The 17,383-nt window shown below is 39.8% G+C and overlaps 2 protein-coding genes across 2 annotated transcripts; one reads left to right on the top strand and one right to left on the bottom strand.

Annotated features, from left to right (window-relative positions):
- Positions 1 to 117: 117 nt before the first annotated feature.
- spryd7b (SPRY domain containing 7b) lies at positions 118 to 4,331 on the bottom strand. The gene is made up of 6 exons (XM_033986708.2): positions 3,792 to 4,331; positions 2,989 to 3,259; positions 1,875 to 1,991; positions 1,600 to 1,766; positions 1,133 to 1,235; positions 118 to 951 (listed from the first exon to the last, which is right to left on the bottom strand). Exons 2-6 carry the CDS (start codon positions 3,092 to 3,094, stop codon positions 854 to 856), a joined length of 591 nt encoding a protein of 196 aa, XP_033842599.1. The 5' UTR covers positions 3,095 to 3,259; positions 3,792 to 4,331; the 3' UTR covers positions 118 to 853.
- trim13 (tripartite motif containing 13) lies at positions 3,822 to 5,958 on the top strand. Its single transcript, XM_033986707.2, has 2 exons — positions 3,822 to 3,947; positions 4,540 to 5,958. The coding sequence occupies exon 2, from the start codon at positions 4,546 to 4,548 to the stop codon at positions 5,731 to 5,733; it is 1,188 nt and encodes a 395-aa protein (XP_033842598.1). The 5' UTR covers positions 3,822 to 3,947; positions 4,540 to 4,545; the 3' UTR covers positions 5,734 to 5,958.
- Positions 5,959 to 17,383: the final 11,425 nt, after the last annotated feature.

The following is a 17,383-nucleotide window of genomic DNA, read 5'->3' as shown; positions in this document are numbered from 1 at the left end:
TCCGCACGGGATGCCCTCTTTATAGCAGCGCAGCGTCAAATACTCTTATCAGGTATTGGAGAAATTTACGTGAGCGTTGATTAAAAACAACTTGACACAAGCAGCATGAAACAAGAATAGACAATGTGCGAATGGTTTATTTAACCCAGCAATATTTGGTTTTACTTTTATACTGACATTAGTGCAATCAAAGACACACATTTGAAATAGTTGTTAAAATATGATACATTGGAGAATAGACTGTGCCATTCAGATTAACTGTTAAAAATGTCAAATGTAATCAACATGATTTTTTTTTTAACTGAAAGATATTAATAAAAGAATGAAAGAATTAATAAGGCAAAGTATACAGTATTTGTCTGCAATAATGTAAGCAGCTTATCACTGCAATCAAATTAAATCCAACAAATATAAATAAACAGACTGATATAAATATATAAAGATGCAATTTTGTCATGAAAAAAATTCAATGGTATACCTGACACATGGCTTGTTCTAACATAACGTTTGATATCATTGCAATTAGGCTTTCCCGCAACCTTACATGAATGAATCAGCTGCAACTAAATGAAAGTGCTTAAGTTTCCGAGGAGGCCAATGAAAAATATCTGGTAATAGGTTTACAAGAATCACTGTCATTTTAACTTGGTGTTCAAGTGAGCAGTAGTGTTGTTTATGAAGGAGACACCAAGAAAAGCAGCAAGTTAAACATACAATATGGGGTAAGAGAAGCCACTGGAGTCACATAAGATTTGATCAATGTTTTGAGTTGACCATTAATATCAAACATTCATAGGTTTCTTTATGATGGACAAAACATTTAAAGAGAAATACAAGCTTTGTAATACAGTTTTCAGAAAATCTGTTGTTCAAATAGGATCTTCTCAAATCCTTGTGGTGGTGTATGATAGAAGTCACTGAACTGGCAATCCAAGATGGCACTGTCATCCACTGTAAACAAAAAAAAATACATACATAAATATAATAGAAGTTAGAGCATTTTATACATTTTCCATGCATGTATGTATTTCTTAGCAAAGGAAAGGAAATACTGCCCTCTATTGAGTTTGAATGGTTATTATCCATCAGTGAGACGCACACTAGCAGTGTTTAAAATGACTAAACATCTTACCATAAATGACAGGATATACAGTGCCTCGAATGCCTGAGGAAGGACACTGCATGTTCTTTCCATTCAGATATAAGTTCAGTTCCACATGGTCATATGTGACTCCCTATCGACAGACACAAAAGAGAGCTTTATAGAGTTCATTGGCAAAGTCTCCATTAGAGCCTTACAATAACAAAATAAGATGCTAATTCTCATAATATCTCAAGGGCCATTATCCTCATCAGTGCCAACTCATTTTATAATACTATTTTCAAACACAGATTGTCAAAAGTGTAGAGAACTTGAATAACCTCATACATATTAGGTGCACTCAACACTCCTGTTTTATATTTTATACATAGCAAGGAAACATTTCAGACAAACATTTCAGACATTTCAGAATACAACTTCCCATGAAAAGGACAAAAGTGCAATTAGGTGTAACACACAAAGTTCACAAGTATTTTGGTTTATTTAGTTGAACTTACCACAATGTCACCCTCTTGTGGAATACTGTTTGCCGGCAGTCTGTTTTTCTCTTCATTATTGTGGTATACAGAGCCATCGTGCCTCAAGACTAGGCTGTTAATGTCTCTGCCTAAAGGCACTTGGTTAAGATTTACCTTTTGAGTAGCCACACCAATTCCCCACACACCTGAACATATTGAAAAAAATAGCATCACAAACATATCTTCGTTGTTATTACCAGTACTCCATTTTAAATATAATGTAAAGAGTGCAGAGTAGCTCTCAGTTACATTACCTGTGGACTGAATCTTGAATTCAAAGTAACTCTTATTTTGGTGCAAAGGGGCATTGGCCAAACACCCTCCAGTTCCACATATCCGCCGACCACTTTTGACAATAACAACATCTGTGCCTGGAAAAACAAATGAAGATGTATGTCAGTTTTTTGTTTTTTTAATGCCAAAAATTGTTTTTTCTTTTAGTTAGCATCTTCTAGAGATTTTTATCAATGGCAATAATGTACAGTGGATTTTATCAAGAAAGGGTGGACATATATTTTGATAACAGTAAAATACACTTTGTTTTTTGAAAATATTACTACACTAAGAGTAAACTACAAGCCTCCAGTGACTTGACCTTCAAATGGCACTAATCAACTTTTGCAAATTAATTCTTTAGATATTCAATATAGTGCCAAATTAACTCTCTGATCATTATTTGTGAAACGCATGGGATTCTTGTTGTCTGTCAACCCATATTTCAGTCTTCTCTCCAATATTTATGGTCGTTTTCTTTACAATATGCACTCTTTAACAGAAGCCATTTGAGTTTTTATTTATTTTATTTTATTTTTAAGCCTAAACCGTGCAGCCCTACATGATTGGACCTGTCACAACAATTACTATAGTAACTTATCATTCAATACATGATGGATGCATTTGTTATCTTTTTGTGCTATGATAAGAAGTCATAGAAGCTCAAATCTTAACTGTTTAATTTATTTATTGCAGTTCGTGTTCATTAACTCTACACATATAATGTTCTGGGGGAAAGTTCTGCAACAAAAAACTGATTGATGCGTCAGTTTTTTTAATGGCATTCAATATTATCGTCTATATTTTCTTACGCAATAAAACGTGTTCTCGTGACGGACCAAAAAATGATCATTCACACTGAACCTGCAGCTTTGTATTAATAATAACCCAAACATGGTATTCTACTGGCTCACCATGCGATACATACAACTGTACAACGCAAATAGAGTGTAAAGACATGAGTTTATGTTCAGTCTTTCTGTTGAGTTACAGACATTAGCTCGACAGCGTCTCGCGAATGCTAACACCGGAAGTAGCAAACAGTCGAGGTCCGTGACAACAAACAGTCACCGGTTAAATGTTTAAACATCTTACCCATGTGATGAGTGTCTAACTGAACCGTGGGCATTTCTTTTAAGGGAATATGCCCCGAACCAGCATCGCCACAGCAGCCCAGACAACACGTAAACATCGCAGCCATCACGGATCAGACACAGCAACCGGAAGTGCGCTCCCTCTGCGGACCAAAACACAGCACCGCTTTGACGTGACACGACCACAGCGACACCTTGTGGATGAACGTGGCGCGCCTAAGCTGCTGCCGCCTCACTATATCCAATCATAGCGGCTAAGACAGGCAGTGCTCCTGATGGCATGGAAACAAGGGAAGAAAATCAAGGTCAACATTTTTACACGTGACTTGGTAACTATTGGACATCAGTGTTAGATAACAACTGATGACTCAAGTTTATTCTGGATCGAGGAACAGCCATGGGAAATTTCTGCACCCCTTTAATAAAAAAAATTAAAAATAAAAAAACCGAATTGCTTGCCCGTCATGTGAGTGAGCGTGATGCATGTTAGGAGGACATGTTATGGTGAATGAAGTAATGCTTGGTGTCTGGCTTTTGTAAAGGGTCTGTATAGTTAAAAGAAAGTATCTTACCAACGAACAGTTACTTAATGGTGCGGCAGAAAACCAATGATGCCAAAACTGGTCCAAAAGCTACAGTTGACAGTTTTTCACGCTGTAATGTTTTGCATAGCAACAGCCCCTCCCCCATCTCACTGGCAGGGATCATCAGTCAATGTACAGCAAAAGACAAAACGTAAAAACAACATATCTTAACATTCTCCAAACAAAATACCCCCCAAAACACAAACGTAGACGCACTCACCACGGATTGTCCTCAGAAGCTGTGCGATACTAAAAGATTTGCTGCTTTAAAACGTCTTTAGAGTGAGTCAAAGGGTTAACTCTGTACCCGGAAAACGATGAAGTCTGCACAGCAACAAGCGCCATTATTGCGTTGCACAGCGCGTCTCAGCAGCTGGTGAGTGATTCTTTTGGTCCAGTACTTTACATGTTACTATGGGTTTGCAAAATCTGACATAACACCCGTTGGTGCCTTCTAGCTGCAAGACCGCAAAAGTGAGCTCTGTCTGTCCGTAACGAGCCCAGGTTCTTCACCGGGCGATGGGAATCTGAGTCTCCACTCACCCTCGCACCGTCCAGTAGTTTTTCTATGCACAGCAGAAATATGCAGTTATGGAGTATACAGAATTAGAAACAACAGCGATTACTGGCTCTCTGGTTTACGGCGCACATTTGACTTTGAACAAGACCTGCTGGACACAGGGAGACAGCAAAAAGAAAAGATGCTTGCAGCTGAAGCTCACAGTCTGGATGACCGCGGCGGCAGTGCCAACATTTTGGCGCTCGCCTCTAACGTGGGCACAGTGACACGGTTCAGCTCTCAGGACGGGGAGACTTGAATCACTGGAGACCCGTTGATTATTTGTATCCTTTGAGATGCCTCTCTTTTGAGTATAATACCATTTGCTGCCTTTACGCAACCTTCGGGGTGTTTTTTTCTGAAATGTTTTATAAAGCGGATATTTGACGCGTTGGTGCTGTGTTTGCAGGGCGCAATGGAGCAGCTGGAGGAGGAACTTACGTGCCCGATCTGCTGCTGTCTGTTTGAAGACCCGCGGGTGCTCCTGTGTTCTCACAGCTTTTGCAAGAAATGCCTGGAGGGGTTGTTGGAGGGAAACCGAGGTCTTGCATTCAGGACACCTTTGAAATGTCCCACCTGCCGCAAAGAAACACCCCACAATGGAGCAAACAGCATGCAAATTAACTACTCTTTGCGTGGAATCGTGGACAAGTATAGCAAGATCAGACAATTTCCCAAAATGTCAGTTTGTAAACAGCACTGTGGACAACCACTTAACATTTTCTGTGCTACGGACCTAAAACTCATCTGCGGCTTTTGCGCAACGACCGACGAGCACAGGGGGCACAGGTTCAGTTCACTAGAAGACGCGTTTAAGCGCGAGAAGGAATCGTTTGAGGAGCTGCAGCGCGGGGTGGAGAGCTGGCAGAGCGCAGACATCCTGTCCTGCCTGGAGACTCTGCAGGCAGGAAAGAAGAAGGCGCTCCAATCAGTGAGCAGAGACGCAGAGAAAGTGACCGACTACTTTGACAAACTGATTAGCACCATTGAATGTAAAAAGAACGAGATTCTTTCTGACTTGGAGACACTAAAGTTAGTGGTGATGCAAGCATATGATCCGGACATCACGAGGCTGAGTGCGGCTCTGGAGGAGCAGGAGCGCGCTCTGAGCATGGCAGAGTCTTTCAAGAGCATCACGGACCCACTGTGCTTCCTGCAGCAGATGCAGGAATTCCGTGCTAAATTCAGGGTCCTCAGAGAAACCCCACTTCCCAGCTGTAAAGATATGGACATAGGACCACTCGTGCGTAATTTCGATGTGAAAAAGTGGGACTCACTGAGGCTCAAAGAAGTAGATAAAATAAGCGTCCCTCACGAGAAGGTGTCATACAAGTCTGGCTGCGCGCGGGTCACAGCTCCCAAGCTGATGGCTTTATTTCTGCTGCTGTCAGTCGCTCTGGGCCTGTCTCTGTCCACGCACATCCTCACAGCCTCCGCACAGCTCCGCTCTGAGCCGCTGCTCAGCGCTGTCACATCCCAGCTCTCTCAGGGCGCCGTGTTTGTGCGCCACCTGGCCTCATCATCCACCAGTTTATTAAGTGTAGGCCAGCAATGCTTCATAAACATCATGGACTCTGCTGTCAAATTCTTCAGCTTTTATTAATTTAAGACACGCATGAACATAGACTTCTGTTATTGTGGCAATCATCATTTTCCATGTTTTCTGGTGATACATCTTCGTTAAATGCAGTCAACGTTTCTTGGTGATATTTAATTCCATGAGTTTTATAGATTCTCTTTCTTTTGATATGACAATTTTATAACACTAAAAAGTATAACTAAATAAATTTGACGAGCAGTAAAACAAAATTGCGTGATGTTTTATGCGTAAAAGGCTGGCTTGTTGCGCATTGGCCTTTGAGTGCGCAGTGGCACAGTGATGCTGCACCCCTCCCCTTAAAACAAGTGAAGATAAACCTGGGAAAGAAATGAATCATGGTAAACACTGATGTGGTCTGTATATATACTTTTTAATTTAGGCTTTTGATAAACAAAATCTCAGAAAGGCATTTGCTCATTTTAAGATATTTCCATTTAAATCTTCACATGGTCTTTTTTTAGAAGGCACAAATGCACAGTTCATTCACATATTAACTGTTTTAGCCACTCAGTGCAATTTTCATTCAGTAAGAGAAATCTGAACACTTCGCCGCGTCAGCTCTCATCACTGAGTTGTGCGTAATATCACATATGTCCGTCTGCTGCCAGGCGTAAAGGACGTCACCTGCCGCGACCTAAATACATGCAGTTGGAGCAACTTGAAAAAAGATTTAAGAAATATCGCATTAAGACTGCTACAAGTTTTATAACAAGATGCCCAAGAGCAAGCCTGAGCTCCACAGACAGGGACTCCGCGCGGGACTCGTGTCTCTGACCTCCACACACTGAGTTGGGACTCCGCGTGGGCCTCGTGTCCCTGACCTCCACACACTGAGTTGGGACTCCGCGTGGGCCTCGTGTCCCTGACCTCCACACACTGAGGCAGAGACTCCGCGTGGGCCTCGTGTCTCTGCCCTCCACACACTGAGTTGGGATTCCGCGTGGGCCTCCTTTCTCTGACCTCCACACACCGAGGCAGAGACTCCGCGTGGGCCTTGTCCACTTGAGGCCAGTGGACTCGCTGGACAAAGGGGATTTAAGTAACCACACTCCCATGAGATAAAAGTAAATCAGAAATATGATTCATGTTGCGCAGTGACTACATCTCATCTTGAAATAATACTATATATAGGCCTGTTTTTAGCGCACACAACACGGACACAGGCACAGCTGGATTTCGATGAAATGTTTAGTTCAAGCACCAGCAGACCTGCAATTTATTTACGTAAATGCGGAACAAGAAATAAAGGACGAATGAATAAATGCGTAACATTTTAAATTTACAAAAAGCAAATGCAAATGTGTGTGTGACACATCTGTATCCTCACTCCTGGTGGAAGGATGAGGCCTGCGCCTGTGTCCAGGAGGATCTGAGTGCGTAAAATGAGTCAATTCCATGAGCACAGCGGGGACAAAATACCATTTAAGATGTGTGGAAGGCTTTTGTGGAAGCACCTGACTGAACACACTTTATTCAAAACTAAAAAGGCCCTGGTACCTGGCTCTAAATCGATGGGGAAAGTTAATATCCGACCTACTCAACGCATAACCTCGACGAGAAGGAAAAGTGCAAAATTTGGACAAAAATATTTTTGATTCCAACAGAAAAATGAGCCTTCAAAATAAATAAATAATAGCCGTAAATGCCTTTCTACGTATCCGCATAGATTTAGGATTTTGGAGAAGGCCGAAAGGCCGGAGGAGTGAACAGCAACGCCCCTGCAACCCAAGAGTCAAAATGAGTACAGCCAAAACTAAAAGATAACATGTTTTTAGTCCATCTTTGTGTGCGTGTTTAAAAAAGGAAATGAAGAGCAGTGCATGAGTAACATTTTATGTTTCCCACAGAGGCCAAATGCCCACACCCCACCTCAAAAAAAACCAAACAGATCTGATCACTTTATTCTTTTTTATTATGAAAAGGTGACAGTCAGAATTTTGAAAGTACAGTAGAACTTGAAAATGTCAATGATTAAAATATTGTCAAATCATTATAAAGTCAACTAATACAACAAAAAATAATTTTCTTACTCAGTCCATTATCAAAACATTTTACTTGGTGTACATTAACAGACTTGATCCCATCTACTCAAAGTACAGCAGTTTGGACAGTGGGCAGGGGTCAGCTGTGCTCCAGCAGCACGGGGAATACTGGAGGCTGAGCTCAATGTTACTCCAATATTTACGTGCTGCTACAGTAAGGCCGCCAGCGTCTTCAGTACAAACAGGTGTTTGACATGTTTGAGGAGTGCTAAGAGGGGAGCTCCTGCTCTGCTGCTGCAGCATGGCATGGCCTGCATCTCAGTGTATCCCACAAACCATTCCGTGCTGCTACAGCATCACAGGACAGTCATGTAGACTTTGTTCAGATGTGTGTCCCCAGTGACCTCCATCTCCCCTCATACAGGTTCTCCATCTGAAAATAAAAAAAACAAACAGGAAACATTATCAGTTTGTAGTAATGATTTTGAAATATTATTAGGTAAATGTTTTGTAGCTTTTTTTTTTTAAAAGTCCAAATAATCAGTGGGTGTAGAGTAAAAAAAAAAAAAGTACCGAAAGCACATGTAAAACGTCAGAATACAAAAATGAACAAAAGCAGCTTTTCCAGACACTCATAGTTGCTTAAAATCTCATGCCAAACCAAAATCTTCTTATGTACTGAGTAACTCAAGACAAAGTCTAAATTTAATTGAAATTTAAAAAAAAATAAAAAAAATAAAAATGCACATACACATATTCTGGTATTTCCAAAGAACAAACCAAATTAGAACAATAAAAATAGCATAATGTACAACAAACACAACACTGTCCTTATATGTCAAATATGGGGATATCACAATAACAAAATGTTAAATATTGCTACAAAAAAAACAAAAAAAAACAACAAAACCCACTGTGCTAAATGAGAATACTGCAGAACCAACAGTGACACAATAACTAACCCTAAAAGTCTGATATCTCTTGACAGGCAGAGTAAATACAAAGTTAATCACTAATAATTAGATCACACAAGAGGAAAATGTACCATAAAGACACTCATGGATTATGTTACTCACATACAAGTAGGGAGTGTAAAAGCAAATAAGACAAGTACACTTTCTTTCTAACAAAAACATAAATAAATTAAATAAAAACTCATCCCTCAATGTAAAACGGCTTCTAATTTAAATGCAATCTGTTACTAGTACTTTTTAATAACAGTGTTTGAAATTTTACAAAACAGGATTATTGTATGCAAGTGTGTGTGAGCATTACATCCTACCTCTCATGTTATAACCAGAACATAAATGACTTTATGCGATTAACACAATAACTATAATGTAACAAACGTTTAGACTTCACTAAAAAATACAATACACTGTTGTGGCTAGATCCAGCAATGAAAACAGATTTGTAGCCTGCAAACTGGTCCACAACTGTGCAGCCACTAGAGGTCTCAATGGACCCACATTTATGACCTTGGTCAGAAATGGACATCTTCAGAGTCATTTTCACAGCAGTCACAATCACATAAAACGAGTTATGAGAAAACCAAGAAACCTAATCATTTAAAAAGTCAAAAATATTTTTGGCATGCTAACAATGTATGTTATGTTAATAGTAATCAATAAAAAATAAAACAAAGCCTAATAGTATATATAAACATAAAAGTGTAAAGTTTTTAGTGTAAAAAGTGGGCAGCTTGTCTATGTGATGTAAAGCTGAGCTGTGTGTAATAAAAACAGGCTCAGGCGCAGGCACAATAACACACCTGAGAGGCACCAACAGAAGCTACTGCAAAAACCACCACCACACTTAAATCATTTTACACCTGCTACTTTACAGGACCTTTGCAATGCTTTGACTCACTTAAACCATTCATCCCCATCAGGAACAGGACAACACAAGTTTCTAATCATTACTTATGAATTAAACATTTGTGCCAAGTGAGTTAAATATCCCTTCTTACTGAAATGTGTCAGGTGAATCACAACATTTTAACAAAAACACAATATTGTGAAGATTATTTAAGAATATGACAACAGTAAATTGGAACATTACAGTTTTGTACAAAGGAAAACCTGTCAAGTCTGTCCGTTATATTGATGGTGCGGGACAGTGCTAATAAGGTAACATGTCTTTGAACATTTATCCATGTGAGTTTCACATCAGTGTGTCTGTCTAACCTATCCCATTTTGTGTCTCCTTTAGGGCAGCATGTCCAGACATGTCACCTTCACTGAACAGCCTTTAACCCCTTCCTCTGACATGTGCTCCAGCTCCAATAGTCTGCAAGAGTCACCTGACCCGAGGGTCGAAGGTCAAGTGCCCCTCCACATGAAGCACGAGGACGGGACACTGTGCCAGTCACAGCCCCAAACCAAGGCTGAAGCTAGTTTGTTACACTGATCAGAGGTGGATGCACCACATGCAGCTGAAGGTTTTCAACTTAGACATTGGGAAAAACACAAAACAGTCAGATCACAATCTTCTCCTTAAAAAAAAAAAATGCACATTTTTTTTCTCAAATAATAAACTCTTCAAGTTGTCAAAGGCTCATTTTAATTTACTTTAGCAGATTTTAAAGTCAACTGTATCCAATAGTGTAAAAAGATGGTGTACCTATACAACTGTACACAACTATAACACTGCATAAAAATACAATACTAAATAAATGTCACAACTAAAAATTATGATATTAAATGTTAAATGTGCCAATTTAATTGGAGCTGTTATTTTATTTATTTCAAACTTTCCCTCAGGGTCTAAGGCAGAAAAGAACAGGACGAAAACCAAGTACTACTTCGATTCCATGTTGACACTTTTACACAAGAACAGTAACAGTAATATACCAGCGAATATTACAAGAACGTGTTTGCAGCTTAAACGACTTTGTTCCACACAAATGTTGAGTGTGAAGGGTTAAGATGGACTGTGGCCGTGCGGCTCCCGGTGCTGCTCTGACACAGGGAAAAAGAGGAAGAAGCAGAGCTGCTGTGGCACACCCACACTCACACTGTGGAGGGTCTCTGTCCCTCGTCTACTGAAGATGTGGGATTTACAAAAACAACACCATCACTCCATCTGGGAATGAGAGCTCTCAACTTGTTCCACATGCAAGTTTTGTAGCCACGATCACATTGATTGATTATATTAATATAAAATAAGAATTAATTTTTATTTTTCATAATATTAAAAAATATATTGTTTATTTGTTGATACATGTAAACAGCCTGTAATAATAACTATTAAATTTTTTAAAATAAATATTTGCTGATAATTGAGTCAGCACACAATAACTCTTAGAAACAGAGGTGTTTACACAAGGTTACAAACAGCACTGATGCTACAGACTGTAAAGTGTCGTGTGCCATGTGAAATGTGATGCTGAAAATTCAAAATATTTTTTCTTTATCCAGACATCCCACGAGAAAAGGACAAAGTGTGAACTAAATGCTCAGGACGTCCTGTCACACACCTCCAAAAGTCACCACAACCATCACACTAACACTACTGACTGAAACTAATTTATTTAAATATTATTAAAAATATTTTTAAAAATAGTAGATATTTCTAAAACAAATAAGGACACTCCAAGGACCTTATTTATGATGAAAGTAATTCTAAAAAAATTAAAATCCTGACAAGAGCAAAAATACACACATCTGCACATCAGAGACATCAGCTGTTCACATGTAGTTTGTGTAACCCCCAAACAAACAGCCAACATACATTTATAAACAAACATATCAATATGTATTGTTCCACATGTATTCACATTTGTACAGTGATAAGTATTTCATACAAAGTCACTCTCAAATCTATACACCATGTATGCAATCCTGAGCCATGCATGCTCTGACCTGCTGCAACCGAAAAACTGATCTAAAAAATATGCAACAAAAAATCAAACACTTTATTATTTAAGCAATTCCTTAAATACACTTTTTTTTTTAAAGTCTTGCAACTTTTTCAATATGGTGTGTATGAGAAACAGTCCGTTACAAAAACCATACAGCTTCTATTGAATGCTCTGACCCACAAAACTTCAACCAAGACTAATTGCTGGAAAATGACCAAGACGACCCATGAAAACCTGTGCCCGTCAAAGCAAATTTGAATACTCTGAAGTTTGTGCTGAGTGTTGCAGAAAAGAGGAAGAGGAGTGGGGGTTCTGTGCAGTCTGGCTTCAGCACATCTACAAGAAGAGCCTCCGTTTCACCAGGAAATGGGGGTGGGAGCCCATTTCGCTGGAGGGGTCCAAGAAGACAGAATGATGAGTCACAGAATGTCAACCTAACGGTCTGAAGCAGTACACCGGCACAGAGAGACCAGGCCAGCACACATGTGGACCTGTAGCATCTGATACAAGGGCTATGAACACTACGGTGACCACAGACAGCTTTTCTACATGTCCATTTGTACAAGTTCACACATTTGACCAGTACACAACACGAGTTATTACAAAAGCTGTAATGTTACTGTATGTGACGTTTTATGTACAAGTAAAGATAAGAGGTTTCAAATTAAAATAGTTCACTGCAGGTGCCATGGTGACTCTGATTACAAGATGTCACGGTCTGACACAAATGTACTTGGTTTTGAAAGAACCACCTATTTTTGAATACCTGACAAAGGAAAATATTAATATAATCACTCCCAGCTGGGGCACATTTTACACTGCACCTAAAACACAAAGCATTTAACTGTGTAATCTGCAAAATGTCAGATATAAAGACAGATGGTCAGGTGTTCTCTTTTACATATACTGCTGATTAGAATGAGAGAGAAAAAAAACCCTAAAAAAACGTTTGGGTGCACATTTCATGCAAGCACAAGATCTACTGACAATTTTTTTTATTGTGTCAAATATGTAATTTTAATATTTTCACCCATTTTTTTTTTATTATTATTAAATCATCTACTTGTGATTTACACCCTACACAAATTTTGACTAGAGACTCCAGTGATGTATAAATATTTTATCTCCAAAATTATTGGCAATTTTTTTATCTGAATAACTGAAAAGTTTTAGTATTATTAACGTGGACTCTTTCTTTACATGTATGTCACTGTAGTGTTAAGTGACTGGTATATAGGTCAAGAATAATTACGCATGAAAATACATGCAGCAACTCTGCTGATAAGAAAAAATATATTGACCAGGTCATGATAGGCTTATAGTAAAAGTAAAACTGACCAATGATGTTATCAACATCACATTGTCAGCAGATTGTGTCAGATTGCGCAGTTAGAAAGAACAAATAAAGAAATGTGTAATCAAACTATACATGATAAAAATGTAGATTGTCAGATTATGCTACACAGACGATGTGGGGAAGTGTAAGGAGAGGTTTTAGACGCACTGTTATAGAGCAGAGGGAAAGAGGAGCTCTATATAAGCTACGAGGCCAGCTTTGGATAGGCTAAAATACCCCACTCCATCAGGAATGTGTGCTTCTTGTCTTAAAAGTCACAACACCTAAAGTCAAACTCACCAAACAAACGCCTGGATGTGTTTTTGCTCTGGTCTCATTCAATATGTTCACAGCCACGTGTCTCCAACTGTTAATGCGTCATTACAACTTTATAACCATAAACTTTACACAGTTGGCACGGAGCCATAATATTTTTAAATAAATACACGCAATAAGAGTAAGAGCTGTGTAAAAACTGCATATTAAGTGTAACCAGACGGCCTAAAAAAATCTCCACAGTAAAATGTAAAATGATAAGTGACCTAGTGTCTGTCTGTGCGCCTCACACACTGCCCTGCCCACCACACGAGCCCGGGGTCGAAAAATCGGTGACAGACAGCGCAAAAAAGACAGAACAAACTTGCAGAATGTAAACGAGACGATGCTCAGGGTGTTTTTTTCACTGCTCTTTCCCCCTCGTAAGCCTGTAAGCGCTCCGTGGTGGATTTGTTGACACTGCCCACTGTACCTCTGCTGCGCTGCTCCTTTTTGCACCTCCCGCTCAAAAACTCAGCCATAAAAACGCACAAAATATCAGTCACGTCCAAAACTTTCACCTCCTCTCCGGGGTTAAGACGCGTCTGTAGATTTCGGGAAAGTGTTATTTTATCCTCTCACATGTGCCCCGTGTTACCTTGTCGAAAGGGAACGCTGATTGTGCAGTTTTTTACAGCGCAGCAAAGTCAGAAATCCAGTCCTGAGCGCTAGCAGGCTAAGCTAACAGGCTAACGCAGCAAAAGTACAGGCAAAGCTGCACAAACGGCTCCCGCGCGGCTGTTAATTCACATATCCCAGCGGTTTAACGCATCCACACAGTCTGATCCGACTCAACTCGCTCGATATTACCTGGGAAAAACAGCTGCCCCGATCCAAAAAGGCGCAGTAAAAGCGTTTTTTTTGGAGCGCTCGGTTCGTTCCTCCGCCTCAGTGGCAAGTCTTGATCGCAGCATCCTCTCCACCGCAGCTGCTCAGGCAATCGCTGCTCACTCGAAAATGGCGCCGAAAAGATACACTCCTCATTCAAATTCGATAGAGCCTCCCATTGCGCCCATTGGCTGGCTGCAAAGTGAAGTCCTGGCCGCTCATTGGACGCTCAAAATGCACTCTCGAATGATCTGGGAGCCCACGCAGAGCTCAACCAAGAGGAAACTTAACTCTTCACGCGCTCAGAGGGTTTCTATGTCAGTTTTCTCTACGTTGATCCCAGCAGAGTAAAGTTTTCTGGCAATTATAAGGGGTTGATGCCAGTGCAAGAACAAAAAAACACTTAAAATATGCTTGCAGAAATGAGTTGAACTAGTTGTATGGGCACTACAGAGGGTGAAAATGCACATCTGTCTGCACACAAGCTGCAAAAGTGTGTTAAATGCATGAAATGGCTGTAAATGTTGTCAAAAACTGATGAGGGACTTGAGGTTTCGTGTCTAGAACTAAGAAAATAATTGTTCCCAAACAGGCCTACTTGCACGCATGTTGGATTTCTATACTTTTTTGGAGACATTGCACATTTTTCTCACTGATAGTACTAACGTTAACTGCAGTAACTTTAATTAATAGTAATAATGTCGTAGTAATAACTTTAACCTGAACTATAAACTATTTTAACCAGTTGGACCATAACACTTTGACATGTAAAGAGCAATATAAACAAAAGTAGTAGTATTATTTAACTCATACCTGAGGTCTCCATAATGTTAGTATAGATTTTAGTCCCCACACTGTATACACACCCACACACACGCATAATAGTTGAACCGGGTCACTCCTCCAAACCATTTCATTCACCATGATGTAAAAACTTCACTTATTGCTTCATATTAAAAGTTCATTGATTGCTTCACATTACATTGCACATATGCAAAATAAACCAGGGCAGCCATTTCATCCGAGCACATCTACACACAATAAAGAGCCCAGAATTCACCTGGCTGAGTTCACGTGACACCACAACATTCAACAGTCTCATTAAACTGGAGGACAGGGCAGAATTATATGCTGGAATTTACCTTTTAATTGTCTGATTTCAGATCTGTTGACCTTGTTTATGGTTAATAGGCGATCTGTAATTACTGAAACAAAACTGGCATAAAGTTCAATGTCTTCTCTGACAGTATAAATAAACAAACTTAAACTTGCTTTACAATATCTTCAAAGACTGGTAACATTAGTCAAACCCAAAGATGTGATTCTCATCAGTTGAAAGTACTTCAAGCCATAATTAGTATGACATGCATGAAGTCGATCTCACAAATAATCAGGTTCATCAGCTGTGGATCGTAATTTTGAATATTTCTTTCAAAAACAGAGAATGTCTTAGAGAGATAAGCCTCTGCACTCCATCTGAAATTATGACATGTTCAAATTCTAGGATGAACACAACCTATAGTAATATAAAAATATAATCCTATATTGCATGTAGTACTTCAGTGGAGAAGGCCTAAAGCGAGGCTCCTCATTGTGTATACATTCTGCAGTAATGTGCACAATGGGGCGGACAGGGAAAAAACACACTTGTTTACAGATAAACTGGTTTGGACAGGAAGCCAGTAAGGAGGAGCTCTGTGCTGTTAAACAGCCATGTGGAGAGGCAGGGATGAGCCAGCAAAAACGCCACAGTGACCATTGAGAAGACAGGGATGGTGTTGCCACAGCAAAGAGATATCAATAAATACAGCAAGTTATATAATCAAGATAGAATTCTGCAAATTCTGTTCAATGAAAAAGTTATGTTTTTTTGTTCTTTATGACAACATATAAAGATGCATGTGAGGATAGAAAAGTGGTGCCAAACAGTAGTCAAGCACAGCCCTGCGAATGCTATAGAGTTCATCGTGCATTGTGTCACCATCACATGAGCACACACTGCCTTCCATTAGGCAGGAGATCCTTATGACTCACGAAAACACAAGTCACATGTCACTACACAAATGAAGCATGCTACTCAGGCTGCACTGCTATCCACACTTGGTTGTTTTGCAGGGCCAAATGAAATCACGTTATAATGCATCTCTTTATGAGGAGGTTTGAGACAGTGTGGGGCTCTCCCTTGTGTGGTGGATGGCCTGAACAAGAGCAGCCCTGTCATGATGCATGGCCACAAGTAGTGAGCTAGTCTGGTTGCAAAGTTGCCATGGTGGGGTACTTTTGGTCCAGTGTAATTTGATTTCATGTTAGATGGCGTGTGTGCATGGTTGGCTGTTACACTCAGCTGCTTCTCATTCAGGGAGTTTTTACGGATTTTTCGTCTTTCTTTTTCATGTGACTGAAAGCTTCACACCACCTTCAGACATGGGACCACAGAACCTTAAAAGATGGGAAATCGACATAGATCTAACCAACATTTGAATGGATCAGCAAGTGATCACAATGACACCCAATGCACGTAAACACTCACAGAGTTAATGCTTAAATAATAAATGATCAAATGATTCATACCTGAAGCACATGAACATCAGCTCATTTATTTTGATCACCATCCCCCGTTCACTTATCTTACCAACAATAACAATCACTGTGTAGGCCTATAGTAACAAGATTTTAACTGTTACACAAAAGTGTTAAAGGATATGCACTTTATTAACATGGCTCACTCTTTGGCTGTGTTTTTTAAAGAATTCAATGAGGCCCAGTGAGAACTTTGGAGAGAAAGCCTATCCATTGATGTCTCCTGGCCACCCCTCCCCCTCTCTCAGAGACATCTGTAGCAGCTGCCCCCTTGTGCTCCTGTCAGCGGGACAGAGTGTGTGTTTGCATGTGTGTATGAACAAGTTGAGGTGGGGTTGGCAGAGAGGTTAGCGTGGGGCGTGTTATAACACCTCCCCCTTTAAAGAGTGCAACCCGCACACTTGTGGGACATCACATTTATCAATGGCTAATAGTCACTAGCAGGTCACCCTGAAAATACTACAGCAACCTCTGACCTCTTTTTAGCACAAAGTGGTCATGTCAGGCCCTCTGCACCCCACAGAAGCACATATGCAAACACACATAAACAACTCATATTTTAATATTCCAAAACAACTGTTTTACATTTTGTAATAAAACAAAACTTTAAAAATGTATGGATGAATCTGCCATAATCATTTGTTTGGAAAATCAAACAATAACTATTTTAGTTTAAGGAAAATTGGAAAATAGATTCTGTCATTAAGGAAACAAATTCAAGAATCAAAGCTAGCATTAGGCTATAAATCA

Source organism: Periophthalmus magnuspinnatus, chromosome 21 (assembly GCF_009829125.3).
Source record: "Periophthalmus magnuspinnatus isolate fPerMag1 chromosome 21, fPerMag1.2.pri, whole genome shotgun sequence".
NCBI classification, from domain to species: Eukaryota; Metazoa; Chordata; class Actinopteri; order Gobiiformes; family Gobiidae; genus Periophthalmus; species Periophthalmus magnuspinnatus.
This window is presented reverse-complemented; position numbering and strand designations above follow the sequence as displayed.